General features: G+C 49.0%; 1 protein-coding gene across 1 annotated transcript; it reads right to left on the bottom strand.

The window, feature by feature from the left end:
- Positions 1–30: 30 nt before the first annotated feature.
- SMARCD2 (SWI/SNF related, matrix associated, actin dependent regulator of chromatin, subfamily d, member 2) lies at positions 31–10,319 on the bottom strand. The gene is made up of 13 exons (XM_003786201.3): positions 9,777–10,319; positions 5,093–5,277; positions 4,851–4,893; positions 4,622–4,744; positions 3,393–3,548; positions 2,926–3,021; positions 2,690–2,791; positions 2,112–2,273; positions 1,845–1,942; positions 1,535–1,670; positions 1,239–1,361; positions 1,025–1,126; positions 31–950 (listed from the first exon to the last, which is right to left on the bottom strand). The coding sequence occupies exons 1-13, from the start codon at positions 9,990–9,992 to the stop codon at positions 897–899; spliced, it is 1,596 nt and encodes a 531-aa protein (XP_003786249.1). The 5' UTR covers positions 9,993–10,319; the 3' UTR covers positions 31–896.
- Positions 10,320–16,184: the final 5,865 nt, after the last annotated feature.

Here is a 16,184-nt window from a genome sequence, read left to right as displayed (position 1 = left end):
CGTGAGTGACCATAATATTCAATGATCAGGTTTAGACACCACCAATAAACAAAAGATTTATTTGGGAATTTCCAAACCTGCCAGAAATGGCACTTGCCAAGCTCCAAAGGGCAACAATAATCTTCCCAGCCCCCCTTTCCCTTGCCCTCCACCATGCACACACCCGTACCTTAGGCCATGCTAGAGAACTGCAGTGTCCCCTCCCTCTAGGAGGCTTCACCTTCCCAGGCCTATCTGGGGAGGCAGCCCTCTGGCATCCCAGGAGATGATGGCGGCCAAAGCCGCTTGCATAGATTGAGGAAAGAAAGTAAGGAGGCACCAAACAGGGCTCCCTGAAAAACCCCAACTTACCCCTGTATAAAAAAAGTGGCTCCCACATAGAAAACCTTGCTCCCCAAATAGTGCAAATACCCAAAGGAAAAAACCAGCAGCAAGGCTGGGTTTGTAGGAATGGCAAAGAACTTTGGTTTAGAAAGGCTTGGAAGAGTCTGGGCTGTGCCTCCTCTTCCTCACCCAGCTCCCAGAGCCAGCTCTGACCCTCCTCCAGGGGAGTCTGTAAACATGCAAACCCAGCGGCCTTTGGTTCAGAAATGTCTCGGTTACAATGTCAAAGCACAGCCTCCTGCAGTCCTACTTGGGTCTGCCTGCAGGGGGCAGAGGAGGCATCATCTGATAAGAACCCCATTGAAGCCAATGCGAAAAGTTAAGTAATAAGGCTTTGGGGACCAAGCAACAAGGAATCCTATAACTACATTTATGTAACTAAAGCTGGGGAGTACAGGGTGACAGTAGACACCCCTCACCCCATCCTACATGTCTGCAGTCTCAGCCAGGACCCAGATGGTGGTTTCCTTCCAGGCTCCAGGGCTGGAAAGAAAGGAAGAGATCCCTGAGGGTTAGGTCAGGCGAATTCCCAGCACCTGTTCCAGTTCTTGCCTTCGCTGCTGCACCTGGAAAAAGAAGAGACCTGTGTCAGGCCTCTGTCACTCACAACCAAAGGAGGGCAACTGGAACACAGCCTTACCTTGGCGAAGATGTGTCTCCCAACTGCCTCCTGGGCCCAGGGCTGGTGGTAGAAAGCAGCTCGTCTCTCCTCCTCAGGATTTCCAATCACATCAGTGATGATCTGCAAAGAGCCAGGAGGAAGGCTGTAGTATATTTCCCACCCCTGAGCTAATCTGCCCCTGGAACTGGAAGAGTAGTCTTTGGGGGTCCCCCTTTAAGAAAGAGGACTATACCTTGAGGTCTCGCCGCTGGGAACGCAGCCATTCCTGGATGAAGTCCTGGGGATCAGTGCTAAAACTGAGCATGAAATCCCTCTGGGTCTTGAGCTGGTTGATAGACTCAATGGTCTCATGGATCTGGGAAGGAGTGCATGTATTAGACTGTGCCCCCAGTCTGTTCCCAGGCCAAACCCAAATAACTGAACCAGAGGTGCCACCCCCACAGGGACATATGTTTGGAAATGCCTGACAGCTGGCCCACCCCTATTCTAGGCCCTGGAGGAGGTTGGAGAAGCATAGGGTGGGCCCACCTTGACATCAAGGGAGGCGATCTCTTGCTGATTGGTGGTAGAGGCTAGAAAATTGCTCATCTGGGCTTTTAGTGGATCATCAACCTCCACATCAATGTCATAACAGGCCGTCTTCTTCTGGTCATTAGGGTCTACACTGCAGGCAGCCCATAGCAAGGGAAAGGGAAGCACATGTATCTTAATCTACCTGCTCAGACCCATTCTGGGCACAGCAAGAAACCAATATGCTGCTGCTTTCTTTGGCTTTCATTCAAGCCAAGGATGAATTTGCTCTTAAGATGAACCCTCCCATTCCCTACCTTCCATTTACCTAATGACATGGTTGATGACAATGGGGTCTGGATGCTGTAGCAACCCAGCCAGCTTCATGGGAATCTCAGAGAAACGGAGTCGGCCACAACTGAAGATCTGGAGAGAGTACCAAAGGTTTGGTGACACCCTTGAAGGCCACCAGGAAAGTGGAACTTGCGTGGCCAGGAAGGGCAGCAGTCTCAAGACTGGCCAAGAACTAGCCTGGCAGGGCTTGAGAATAGCAGACAAGACAGGCAGGGAGAACAGAATATGGCATCTGGCTAACCTGGCGGAAGTAACGATTGCAATTGATATATTCTCGTTCATGCCCATCTTGCAGCTGGTTGTGTTTGATGTAAAGCCACAGAGCCTGCATGATGGCAGCCCGTGTCTGTGTGTGCACTCCCAGCAGCCTCGCCAATCGGGGGTCCAGTTTGTACTGAGGTGGCTGGAGATGGACATAAGGAAGTCAGAGGAAGGGTTCTTAAGCAAAGCAGGCAGCACCTGTAGCTCAGTGGGTAGGGTGCCAGCCACATACACTGAGGCAGGCTGGCAGGTTTGAACCTGGCCCGAGCCAGCTAAAACAATGACAACTGCAACCAAAAAAAAATAGAAGTAGTGGCAGGCTCTTGTTGTCCCAGCTACTTGGGAGGCTGAGGCAAAAGAATCACTTAAAACCCAAGAGTTTAAGGTTGCTGTGAGCTAAGACACCATGGCACTCCACCCAGGGTGACAGCTTGAGACTGTCTTAAAAAGAAAAAAAAAATAGCAAAGCAGGAGAATAGGGCAGGGACGGGAAGGTCTTTAGAATCCCCCAAGATGTGTCCCTGTAGCCCCAGACATGACCACAGGGCATCTTGTTACCTGATGATCCAGCATGAGCAGAAGAGTGCACTTGACATTCAGGTCTCCAGGCCGTTTTACCTGGAAGCCATCTGTCTCCTGCGTTGTGGGCATCCGGTGCCACTGTCAGGGAGGAGAGGAGCAGAGCTTATCACCAAGGGGGTGGTCATGAACACATGGGCCTCCAAGAGGACCAAGACCATTTATTTTTTGAGCCATCACATCAGCTTGTGCTTAGTGCCCAGGTCTACACTCACCTCCACCAAGTGATTGTCAGGCCCATACAGTTCCTTGTCCAGCTCAATGACAAGGCTCTTAAAGAATGAAGAAAACTTCCTCTTCTGTTTGCTGGGCTAGGAATAGAAAGGGATGTGAGATGGGGCTTGCTGCTGAGCTCCAAACCTAAAGCTATGCTAAACACACAAAAGAGTACTGTTTTAACTTGAGCTCTGGGTAGGGAGGATTCCTGGGTTCTAGAGGAAGCAATCAGACTCTGGGCAGAGAGGCTGGAGGCAGGGAAAAGGCTATGGAGCCCCACTACCAGCCAGTGAGGGATTTTAAGACACTCTACTGCCATCTGCAGAAACACTGTAAAAACCACACAAGTCCATCTCTGGGAGCTGTGGCAAGCAGGACCATGAGCAGTACCTGGGAGCAGCACCTCCCGGGAATGCCCAATTGTTTAGTCCATCTCAAACCCGCATAGGCCTCCTCCCCAACTCACGTCATCCAGCAGTTTTCCTTCTACTCGGAGTTCCCAGGAAGCCACCTTGTCTCCTGCTGGGGTTCCCCCGGGGGTCCCTGCAGTTCCTGTACTATCACCTTCTGCCTTGCTGGGACTGAATGTATTGGAAATATAGATCCGAAGTTTTCGCTTTTGCTAAAGAGAAAATAACAACTAGAGGAGGACCAAAATATTGGAAAACAATGCTACCCAGTCTTCTCATCTGAAATCATTCAACAGTCAGTATCAAGCACCATGGGCCAGCCAGGGACCTTGTAAGGTACTGGGAACTGGAAGTAGTAGATCCTAGCCCTAAAAGAACTGATAATTTTATGGGGGAAACAGATGCATCACCAACAATGCTAACACAGTGAGCCAGTGGTATGCATTAACAGGGCTGAGTCTATAGAGTGCCACCAGGCAAATCAGAAGAAGCCTCTGGCTCAGATTTTAAATACAATGCAAATATGAATCATGCCTCCAGAATATTCTAGTCTCTGGGGAAAGACTTCACTACTCAGGTGACTATTCTAGATTATTAGCAAAGAAAAACTTCTCTAAGGATGGGCAAGGAGAAAGGAATACTTCTGTTCCGCCCGTTAGTTTAGGAGGTTTCAAACTTTGGACCACAATCCATAAAATTTACATTTTAAATCATGACCCTGGACCTGCATGCATATATATAAACATCTGAAACAAAAATTTCATAAAATAATACCTTCATTAGTATGGTAAATAATACTTTGAAGTCTTTTTATATTTTCTACCATTTTTATTAATTTAAAACATATTGGCCCTGGGGTGGTGCCTGTGGCTCAAAGGAGTAGGATGCCAGCCCCATATGCCAGAGGTGGTGGGTTCAAACCCAGCCCTGGCCAAAAAATGCAAAAAAAAAAACCAAACAACACATTGAGTTCATGCTCTACTAATATCCTGCGTTTTTTTTTTTTTTTATTTTGAGGCAGAGTCTTACTATATCACCCTCGGTAGAGTGCCATGGCCTCATAGCCTCACAGCTCACGGCAACCTCAAAGTCTTGGGCTTAAGTGATTCTCTTGCCTCAGCTTCCCAAGTAGCTGGGACTATAGGTGGCCACCACAATGCCCAGCTATTTTTTGTTGTAGTTGTCATTGTTGTTTAGCTGGCCCAGGCCGGGTTTGAACCAGCCAGCTCTAGTGTATGTAGCTGGTGCCCTAACCACTGAGCTGAGGGGTCATGGCTCCACATACCGTCAGAGGCTTTTTGATGGCCTCCTGGATCTCCATCCGCTTACGAGCAATGGTCTGGTCCAGCTTCCGCTCAAAAGCCAAGAGATCCATGTATGCCTGAGACTCTGGGACAAGCTCCCGAATCTGGAGGAAGGAAGAAGGAATTCATCTTCCCTCCCAGAGTTGGGAGAGATGGACTCCCACCCCCAGCCAGTCACTGGACAGGCCTAGACCTCCTGCCAGCACTTACTCGTTGAGGTAGAACCTTATCTGCCATCTTCCTCCTCTTTAACCTGGGGAGGACAGAAACTCATTTTAGAGGTCAATGGTCCTAAGGACACTCACCCTCCCATCTACCCCTTCAGTTCCCAGGATCTTCCCCCAAGATAGCCTGGCGTCTTTCTCAGTTGTAGAAGCTCTTAGGATAGAAGGAAATCCTCTGTTACCACCAGAGCTGGGCTTGGCAAGGTGGGAGAAATAGTATGGTCTTACCCCCGGCGCTGGGCAGGCATTGGGGGCTGGGCCTGAGGCACAAGCAGGCGTTTTCGGAATGGATCCATCATGGTAGGTGGCATACCAGGGCGAAGTGGAGCAGCTGTGCCAAATGGGGAGCCAGCAGGAGGTCCCACCTGCAAGCCAGCCATGGGCATCCGGCTCCCTGGTGACATGCCAGGTCGCTGGGGGAAATGAGCCAATGGGGGTGTGTAAGTCAAAGGCAAGGCCCTTTGGGGCCCAAAGCCCATGGCCTCCATCCCTCTCCTCAACCAGGTCCAGCCTTGAGTGGCACACCCCAGAGCCCTGCAGAGCCCTACTGGAGTGCCAGGAACAAAGAGGAGAGGGTGCCTGAGCACAGGGTGTAAGCCACACCTGCCCTGCCCCCTGCAACCGCCCTGGCAGCTGTGCCAGCAAATGAGGCCTATCAGAGCCCAGGGTGGGAGGAGAATCCTGCCTGCAGAGGGAAGGCCCTGGGAGAACTTTTCAGGGCCCATCACAGCGTTTCAGTTACAGTATGCTGTGCCCCTGCTCCCTGGGACCAACCAGCCTTGAGGTACTCCTGTAGCCCTACAAAAGTTCCACTCAGCACTGACCTCCTTCTCCTGCCTCCATTGTGAGAAGCATGGCATGAGGGATATGGGGGCAGTGTTGCAGTCAAATAGAGGGGTGTACGATATTAAGAGCCTAACAGCACACTGTCCTAATCCCCATACCCTGTCGCCAGCCTGGTGTGTGTAACTAAGGGAGAAAGGGAGCCGCAAGCCCATCAGGCAGTAGTACCCCAGGTGAGTGAGCAGCAGCAGGATGGCTTGGAACATGTTCCAGCTGGTGGGGGTGGGACAGAGGTTGAACAGAAACTTTCTGGTCACCATCTGGCCCCTACCCACAACCCAGAACTGGATCAATCCTTCTCTCTCCTCCCTACTGCCCCTATGCCAGAAGATCCTGAAAGGGAAGCTATGGCTCCTGGGTGACCTGTGAGAGAAAAAGCATCTGGCACCTGGACTCTGCCTGTGGTCTGCAGCCAGGACTGGCTCAGCCTACATTTAGCCCTATAGCAATCCCAAACAGAAGAACGGGAATAAAATTATACTGGGATGCAGGGATCTGGGTAACAGAAGTAACTTTTTTGGGTACGAGGGGGGTTAATATGAGGGCACATACAATTAGGTTACATTGTTTTTATTTCTAAAGAAGGTCCAAGTTGTAGTTGAGTCCTTCACCCCAGGAAGTGCCCCATCTACCCATACATTGTAACCATGAGAAATAGCTTCTTTTGAAGCCTTCAGAAAGATTTCCCACTTGAGGCCCACAGTTTCCAATGCTTCCGCCTCCCCATCCCCTTCCCCATGGCTGCTGCCTGCAAGGCCTGTTTGGCAGCTCTGCCTCGCACACACTGTCCCTGGCAGCTTCACAGGTCTGGCCCCAGGGCCCAGATTATGCAACCAGCACAACCAGCCAACTAAGCCAGGCTGGGTGGAGACTCGCACCAAATCAGAGGAGCCTCCCCCACCCCAGCATCACAGAAGATTCTTCACACACCACCTCATCTATCACTAAACCCATGCCCCCATCAAAGAGAGTCAGGTTCCTGATCAGATGCAGACATGGAAAGAGACCCTGAGATGTGGGGAAGGAGAGAGGAGGAGAAGGGTGAAGGGAAGCACTGGGAGGATGAAGAGTTCAAAGACAGGTCTCTTCCAATCAGGAAGAGATTCATCAGAGCTGCTGAAAGGCAAAAGACAGTCTGTTTCTCTGCCTTAATTGAGCATGGCCAGAGATTCTAGGGGAAAAAAAAACAACGCAGTGTGGTCACAGCTGTAAGCCCAGGCCCCAGACATCCCAGACTTCAGTTTTTCCCCCCGTGCCTGAGACAAACAGGAGAAACTGCTGAAGCAGCAGAAACTACAGCATGTAAACTAGAGCCCTGTGGTCCCCACGAAACTACCCATGGGGCCTGCAGCACCACCCACTCCTCCTGGGCAGGTGCTCCAGTAACAGGAAGTCCCAAGACAGGCAGCACAAACAGGCAGGCCCTGGAATAGGCCCCACCCAGACATCTGCTCCAGACTTGCAGGACTCTGAGCCCCCAGCTCACTCAGGGGCCCAGGGGAAGGCTGCTCACAGTTCAAGTCTCAGCTTAGCCTTGCCAAGCTCCCCACCTGGGCTTTGAAGCACCAGTAACTCCTCCCCTTCAAAAAAAAAGACTCAGGAGTTTTAACAAAAACAAACCCAAAGCCCATAACTCTCAGCCTTTCCAACTCCCTACCTGCCACAGGACTAGGTAAGCCTGGCTCAGTCCCCTGACCCCCAGAAGCAGTAAGCAACCTCCTCTCCTTTGGTCCAGCAATCACCTGTATTCTAAGCTGGATTCTACCAACACCCAGGAGAGCAGGACAGCAGCTGAGCCTATGCTGCAGCCTCCAGGCGATGCATCTAGGGCTCAGATGAGCATGCTCGCCCTGCCCTAAAGCCTGTGGCCCTGATGCTCCTAGTGGTTAGGCCTAAGGACCTTGGTTGGAGGAGAACATATGAACCTCGCCCCCATGAGTAAAAATTCTCTAGAATGAACCAATAATCTGTGTTTTTTGTTTTTTCCATTTTTTCTTCCTAAGCTCCACAGGTAACTGTGATCCACAGCTACAACCTGTCTGGAAAGAGGAAAGTCGTCACTTTTCTTTAACAGGTTCCCCTACTGGTCCACCTTGGACCTTCACATCTGGCTCATCTGATGAGCCCTAATAGACAGGAGCCCTTCTGTTCCTCAGATCTCAAGTGTGATCCACAGCTACAACCTGTCTGGAAAGAGGAAAGTCGTCACTTTTCTTTAACAGGTTCCCCTACTGGTCCACCTTGGACCTTCACATCTGGCTCATCTGATGAGCCCTAATAGACAGGAGCCCTTCTGTTCCTCAGATCTCAAGTCCTTTCTCCTGGAAATCATACAGTTGTACTTGGAAAGATGGCAAGTAGGATCCTTCTTGAACTTAGCTGAAGATAGCTAGTTGGGTTCTCCTTCCCAGCTGGGAGGAGGAGGAGGAGAGAAGCTGGTGGGATGGGAAGCCCAGGCTCAGGGCCATCTCTTACTTCCCCACACCTAGATGCACAGGGCTACCCAACCAGCAAGCCTGACCTTGCTACAGGCCTAAGGCCACTCCCCTCTAAACATGGTGGAATCCATCCTCTCAGGGGCTTTCCCAAGGGCACACACATTTCCTATGGATTGCATGCCAAGGAAACTATTCCAGGTCCCTCCAAGGCCAAAGACCCACAGGAGGCTCCCAGGCCAGGTCTCAGCTGGCAGACCCAAAGACTACAGTGACTGATGCAGGAACCCCTCATAGATACTCTGGGGGAGGGTGCCCATGAATCCCCAAAGGAGAGAACAAGATAGGAAAAATGGGTACCTCAGCTGGAGTCCTTGGGACCAAGTCTATCTATGCCAATACCCAGACCCTTTGTTTCCTTTTGAAGGAGGAGAAATGAGTAAGAGGGAGGAAAAAAAATCATTGTTCCCAGTTAAGCATCTCCTTAGAAAATGAGGGCTTAGGGGTTCTGGAAGGTTATGTGTACCCCATGAGGATCCATTTACTTCTGGGACCTTTACCTGGAGAATGCCCCAATGTAGACCTTGGAAAATTAGCAAGAAGCCAGTGTCAAATGCTGAGGCACCTGGGTTAGGATAGGGCAAAGTCAAAAATGGACAGGGAGTGGGAAAAGGATGGAAACAATTCCCAAGCATTCTGGGGTAACCTGAATGGACAGACTACAGAACCCCACCACCAAGGTCAGTCTAAGTTCCTAACACACTGACCATAAGTTTCTGCCTCTCAATGGCCTTTGAAGCTGCAATCTGAGAAGCTCTTTTCAAAGCCAAACTCCAAAGGGATCAGGACAGCACCCTTTGAAGCAATTCTTGCAGAATCCTCCAGCCTCAGACCAGCAGGACTTGGAGCTACTCTGCTCCTGCAGACTAATCAACTCCTGCACACAATGACACCAGGCAGAATGCCCAGAACAAAGTCTGCCCAGAATGGTCTGCTACTAAGCTGAGCCTTCAGGCCTGGCCACCACCATCTCTGTTCTAACCAAAGGCTCCTGGGTCTGCCCCTGCACAGGCAGGAATCCCCTTGCCTTAGCCTCAGCCTGCCCCTAAGAAGCCAGGCCTCCTTGCTACTCATTAGCAGCTGGGAGCCATCTCAGACAAATTCTGCCAGTTCCCAACTAGAAAAAACAGGGCAGGCTTGGAGTGAGACCAAGGCCAATACAGGGTAACCCTGGTTTCTCTGTAAAGGCCATTTTCCAAAACTTTCTCATCACTTCCCAGGTCCCCATACCCCAGAACCTACACTAGATCTCTTAATCCACCCGCCCACAATTCACAGGCCCCCACAACTCTTCGATCTCTCAGGTACTCAGAAACGCTATACCAACGAAGACTCCAGACTCTTTCAACCGCTTCAAGCCCTCCATTGCAAAATCCCTGCTACCTTTTCCTCCAACTTCTCCACTACCATCTAGCTGCAAGCCCGAGGGTCCCTGGCCTTGCCCTTCACCGTCTCCGGTGAGTTCCTCACACAGGATCCCCGTGTCCTCTTTCGGAAGCTCCTAAAGAGCCTATTTCGAGGCCCCTTCCGCCCCCTTCCTGGGGCGCCCTCGCGGCGCCTTCAGCTCTTCTCACCTGGTACTGCGCCGCAGGGCCCGCGGGGCCCATGGGGCGGAAGGCTGCGGCCCCGGGGCCCCCCACGCCTCCAGCCGGCCCCGGTCCCCTGAGCGCCGATCCGGGCAGCATGCCTGGTCCTGCTGGGGGAGGCGGTGCTCCCAGGGCCGCGGCAACGGCGCCGCCGCCAGGGCTCAGCGGGGGCAGCGGGAACCCGCCCGCGCCTCGACCCGACATCGCTCCGTCCCGTCCCGGGTGTAGCGATCCGGACTCCGGGCACCGCGTCGAATCCGCTCCGCGTTCTATACTCCGCGCTCCGGGACTTTCAGGTCGTAATTCCGGGTTCCGGGGCTTGGTGATCCGGGTTCCGGGATTTCCTAATTCAAGTTCCGGAGCTCCGCACAGACCGGGTTTGGGCCAGGGCCGATCTTGATTCCGCTCCTGCCCGGGAGATTCCGGATCCGGGATCTGCTGTGGGCTCTCCTGCCGCCCCCGGCCTCTGGAGGTCTGGCAGCCGGAGTCCAATTACTGCGAGGCGGCTACTAACTCCCTACCCTGCCCAACCCAGCCCAGCTCTAGGCCCCGCCTCCACCCCGCCGCCAGTGCCAGAACACTTCCTCAAATCCCGCCCTTCGCGAGACCCGCCCCCAACTGCCAGTCTCTGAGCCCCGCCCACACGGTTAGAGCCGACTCTTCGCTGAAGGGGCGGGAGCGGAAGCTGCGCACGGAAGCGCCGAGAGAGGCATGTGGTCAAAGGTCGAAGGTGATCTGAGGTCTCCATGGTAAACTGGCTGCCGCTGCTACCCTTTCCCAGTTTCCTGCGCCTCGTCACATTAGCAGGCTGCACTCCCTGAAGATAGTTTTATTGTTTTCGGCATTAACTACTAAATTTATAGCTGCTATCTGGGGCAGAATAATTGCCAACTTCCTTTAAAAGCTCATCCTGATGGTGTGGAGTTGCCACGGGACATGGGTGGCTCCAGACCTGATCCAGCTGTATGAACAGTTGACTTGGCAAAGTGCTGAGTTCTTATCACATATTTTTAGCATGTCTATGCCTCATTTTAGGAGACTTGGTACTTTCCTCCGCAGGAAATGTTTATAGTCAAAGGAAATCTGGATTATGAAAACCTTGCAGTTAAATAAGGTCTTTCTTCAATATTTATGGTTCTTAATTTTTTGTTTAAATTCAGTACCTTTTCAGAAACATTGTCTTGTACTATAAAGTATTCAAAATAAAGTGTTTCTACGGGCGTGGTGGCTGAGGCCTGTAATCCCAGCACTTTTGGGATTACGCTTTGGGGGCCAAGGTGGGTGGATTGCCTGAGCTCAGGAGTTAAGAGACCTGCCTGAGCAAGAGCAATACCCTCTTTAAAAATAATAATAATAATAATAATAATAATAACGGGGCGTTGGGGCGGGCGCTGGTAGTCCCAGCTACTCCGAAGGCTAAGCCAGGAGGATCACCTAAGCCCAAGAGTTTGAGGTTGCTGTGAGCTGTGACGCCACGGCTTTCAAAAAAAGAAAGAAAGAAAGAAATTAGTTCTTCTCAGCTGTACCTACTTTCCTCCAGTGATAACCCCACTGCTGCTGCTTTCCTGCTTCTTGGTCTTTTCAGAGGTCCCACTTTTTCCTCCTGAAAATCCACTAGCTGTCAGTCTGGGACAGGGCAATAGAATAGTTACAGTCATTGAATCGCAGCCCCTGAATCCTATAAGGTGGGCAGTTAATGGCATTTCAACCCTTTCAAGGTTCTAGAGCAGGTTTTTTATCTCACAGCACACTGGAACTTACAGCTAAACTTCTGTGGCATAATTAAATTATGTTGATCAAAAAGAAAGAGTAAAAAAAAGAATATACTGTGCTTCAAACTTCTTTCGAAAATAATTAATGATCTTTACAATTTTTCACGGCACAGCTAAGATCCTCCCACAGCACACCAGATGAAAATCATTGTCTAGAGCAGTGGTTCTCAACCTTCCTAATGCCTCAACCCTTTAATACAGTCCAAAGGAGTGAGGACCCACAGGCTGAGAACCACTGGTCTAGGGCAACAGTAGTTCTTGAAGTGTTATGGGTGGGAGAGAATCAGAGTCATCTGGGGAGATATTCCAAAATACTCCTACCAGTCACCTTCTCAATCCAATGCCTATGTTGTATTTTTTTAAAAAGCCTCCCAGGTAGTTATGATACAAACCTCTGATACAAACCACTACTTTAGAAAAGAGGCAAGTTAATGAAATGCATTTAAAAACAGATAAAACAGTTAAAAATAATTCAGGTCCTGTTAATCCAAGTCAACTGGGCAAGTCAACCATTCACACAGCTGGATCAGGTGTGGAGCCACCCATGTCCCTTGGCAACTCCACACCATCAGGATGAGCTTTTAAAGGAATTTGGCAATTGTTCTGCCACAGAGAGCAGCCATAAGTTTAGTCTTTAAAATGCAGGAAGGTTGGGCGGCACCTGTGACTCAAAGGAGTAGGGCACCTGCTCCATATGCTGGAGGAGGTGGGGGAAAAAAAAAAACCAGCCCCAGCCAAGAAAACCTGCAAAAACAATAAGTAAATAAAATGCAGGGGGCAGCACCTGTGGCTCAGAGGAGTAGGGCACCAGCTCCATATGCTGGAGGTGGCGAGTTCAAACCCAGCCCTGGCCAAAAACTGCAAAAAAAAAAAAAAAAAATGCAGGAAGGTGACTTGACAAAACTATCTTCAGGGAGTGTGGCCTAGTAATTGGTAGAGGTGGATACACTTGGTAGATAGTAGCAGCAAGAGCTAGTTAAAACCCTCCCCAGTTCCCCATTGCTCTTAGGTTGAATATCATACTCCCTCCTGTGACATTTAAAGCTCTGCAAGAACTGGTTCCTGCTTTCCTCCTTGGGTTCATTTTATACCACTGCCTTTGGGTCTCTAAGCATCAGCCCAGGTGGTCTCCTTACAATTTCTCAAACCACCAAGCTCCCACCTCAGAGCATCTTTGCTCTCAGCTCTTCAATTTTTCTGCTCTCTTCCCTTTACTTCCCACCAAGTGCTTATCACAGTATGTAATTATGTATGTGTGCTGATCTGGCTCCCCTGCTAAAATATAAACTCTATGAAGGCAGAATCAGTTTCTTTCTCTCTCTCGCTCTCCCCCTATTTATTTTTATTTTTTATCTATTTATTTATTTATTTTTTAGAGACAAGAGTCTCACTTTGTCGCCCTCGGTAGAGTGCCGTGGCGTCACAGCTTACATCAACTTCTAGCTCTTGGGCTTAGGTGATTCTCTTGCCTCACCCTCCCAAGTAGCTAGGACCACAGTCACCTGCCACAACACCTGGCTATTTTTTGTTGCAGTTTGGCTGTGGCCAGGTTTGAACCCACCACCCTCAGTATATGGGACTGGCGCCCTACTCACTGAACCACAGGTGCCACCTTCTTTTTATTTTTGTTTTATTTTTTGGGGCAGAGTCTCACTTTGTCACCCTCAGTAGAGTGCCATGGTGTCATAACTCACAGCAACCTTAAACTGTTAGGCTCAAGTGATCCTCTTGCCTCAGCCTCCCAAGTATAACACCCAGCTATTTTTAGAGACAGGGTCTTGCTCTGGCTCAGGCTGGTCTCAAACTCCGGAGCTCAAGCAATCCATCCGCCTCAGCCTCCCAGAGTGCTAGGATTACAGGTGTGAGCCACTGCACTGGGCCTTTTATTTTTTATTGAGGTGAGATTTACATAACAAAATGTACTATTTGGCTCGGCGCCTATAGCTCAACCGGCTAAGGCGCCAGCCACGTACACCTAAGGTGGCGGGTTCGAATCCCCAGCCCGGACCCGCCAAACAACAATGACGGCTGCAACCAAAAATAGCCGGGCGTTGTGGCGGGCGCCTGTGGTCCCAGCTACTTGGGAGGCGGAGGCAGGAGACTCGCTTGAGCCCAGGAGTTGGAGGTTGCTGTGAGCTGTAATGCCACGGCACTCTACCCAGGGGGACAGCTTGAGGCTCTGTCTCAAAAAAAAAAAAAAACAAAATGTACTATTTGTAAATGAACAATTCATTGGCATTTATTACATTCACAATGTTGTGCAACTACCATTTCTATCTAGTTCCAAAACATTTTCATCACCTCCCAAAGAAAGCTGCATACCCATTAAGCAATTGCTTCCCATTCTCTTCTCCTCCCAACACCTGGCACTCACCAGGCTGAGTTCCTGGATCTTTCATATAAATGGAATCATAATACGCGGTTTTGTGCCTGGCTTCATTCACCGAGTGTAATGTTTTCAAGGATCATCAACATTGTAGCATGTATTAGTACTTCACTTCTTTTTATCTTTTTATGGATGAATAATATTCCATTGTGTATATACCACAATTTGTATATCCATTAATTTTTTTTATTTTTTGAGACAGAATCTCACTTTGTCACCCTGGCATCATAGCTCACAGCAACCTCAAAGTCTTGGGCTCAAGCAATTCTCTTGTCTCAGCCTCTCAAGTAGCTGGGACTACAGACGCCTGCCACAATACTGGCTATTTTTCTTGTTTTTTAGAGATGGGGTCTCGCTCTTGCTCAGGCTGGTCTCAAACCTGTGAGCTCAGGCAATCCACCTGCCTCAGCCTCCCAGAGTGCTGGGATTACAGCATGAGCCACCATACCCAGCCCCATTTATCTTTTAATGAACATTAGGGTTGTCTCTACTTCTTGGCTATTCTGAGTAGTGCTGCTATGAATATGCATGTACTTGTATTTAAGTACCTGTTTTCAATTATTTTAGGTATATGTCACTCTTGAGCATTGTTGTAACCTACTCAGCAAATGTATGTAAACAAACAAATGATCTTTGAGTATAGTGAGAGAGCATAAACAGATAATGTCAACAATTGCTATGATAAAATATCCTTAAGGTGTTAGGGAGAAAATAGAGCTATCTAAGTCACAATAGGGATAAACGAAGATTTCCTACACAGTAAGCAGAGAGCTAGCATTTACTGAACATTCACTGCACACAGTAGCTCATTAAATCCTCATAATAGATATGAGGTAAACACCATAATTTACCTCTATTTTAGAAATCAAGGTAGAGAGATCCAGTCACTTTCCCACCCTTACAATTGCCAGGATTCAAACTTGGTTCTCATCTGGCTTTAGAAACAATCCAGGAACTTAACCACTATATATGTATACCATAGATTATTGGTAACTGTGTCAGGTCTGTTATTACTTGCAAAGAAACAGTGTTAAAACTGAAAAGCTGGGGGTGGCACCTGTGGCTCAAGGAGTAGGGCGTCGGCCCCATATGCTGGAGGTGGGGGGTTCAAACCCAGCCCTAGCCAAAAACTGCAAATAAATGTAATAAAAAAATAAAAAAGATGGAGACTTTATCTTTAAAAAAAAAAAACTGAAAAGCTAGTGTAGTGCAGACACAGAGAAAAGGAAGTTGATTGATAGATTCTGAAAAATCCAAGGTTTCATTTCCTTCTTGTATTTTCAAGGAGGAAATACTATTGGTGGTCACTTAATAGGCAAATGGGAAGCTAATATCTCACTTTAGGATAATTTAAGACTTTGTGAAAAGACAGTGCTGAGTTACCTATGAAGAATCCATAGAAGAGGGGGTGAGGGGTGGACATTCCCACTGCAGCCCTCATAAGACCTAATGTGTTGTCAATTACAGGACTTGGCAGCTCCATGCCTTTGTTTCTTCAGCATGGAATCCCTTCTTCTTTCTTCTTCCCTTGGTACATATTCTGCTCAGTATCCACTTCTCAGGGATTTCATTCAACAACTTTTACTGAGCCCCTCTACGGTCCTAGCATTACAATCCAGAGCAGTGGTTCTCAACCTTCCTAATGCTGCGGCCCTTTAATACAGTTCCTGTGGGTCACGACCCACAGATTGAGAACTGCTGATCTAGAGGAAGGACTTTCCTATTACCTCCGGACACTATTATATCTATGGATGCTCACTGAAGACTGAATCAAACTAAAGTACAACAGAACCTCCATAGTTGACCACCTCTCTACATTGACTACCTCACTGAGTTAACCTAATTTTCAGAAACCAAACATGCACCACATGTACTCAATGGAAAACTGACCTCTATCTATTAACCACTTCTGTAGGTTGTATCTTGACCACTGGGACTGTGACACAAAATATTAATTTACTATCTATAATTTGACAAGTGAGTCCACTCTACACCAAAGGGTAGAGGGTGAGGGCTTTGCCCCTTAGTGATATTATTTTTCTTTGGTATATGTTGTTTTTTCATGTTTTATTTATTTATTTACCATGTATTGAATTAGGCCTAACATCCTACTGTTTTTTTTTTTGTTTGTTTGTTTGTTTTTTTTTTTTGAGACAGAGCCTCAAGCTGTCCCCCTGGGTAGAGTGCCGTGGCATTACAGCTCACAGCAACCTCCAACTCCTGGGCTCAAGCGAGTCT

Source organism: Otolemur garnettii, unplaced genomic scaffold (assembly GCF_000181295.1).
Source record: "Otolemur garnettii isolate 467f Iridium unplaced genomic scaffold, OtoGar3 scaffold00018, whole genome shotgun sequence".
Taxonomy (NCBI): Eukaryota; Metazoa; Chordata; class Mammalia; order Primates; family Galagidae; genus Otolemur; species Otolemur garnettii.
Note: the sequence above shows the minus strand (reverse complement) of the source record. Positions and strands in the feature narration are given on the sequence as shown.

Bases quoted from the DNA above. Each gene is read 5' to 3' on its own strand.
- SMARCD2 (XM_003786201.3), bottom strand. From the start codon at position 9,992: ATGTCGGGTCGAGGCGCGGGCGGGTTCCCGCTGCCCCCGCTGAGCCCT. The intron at 4,745-4,850 runs GTAAGTGCTGGC...TCCTTCCTCCAG, and splicing joins ATAAGGTTCTACCTCAACGA to ATTCGGGAGCTTGTCCCAGA. The intron at 1,943-2,111 runs GTTAGCCAGATG...TACTCTCTCCAG, and splicing joins GCAATCGTTACTTCCGCCAG to ATCTTCAGTTGTGGCCGACT.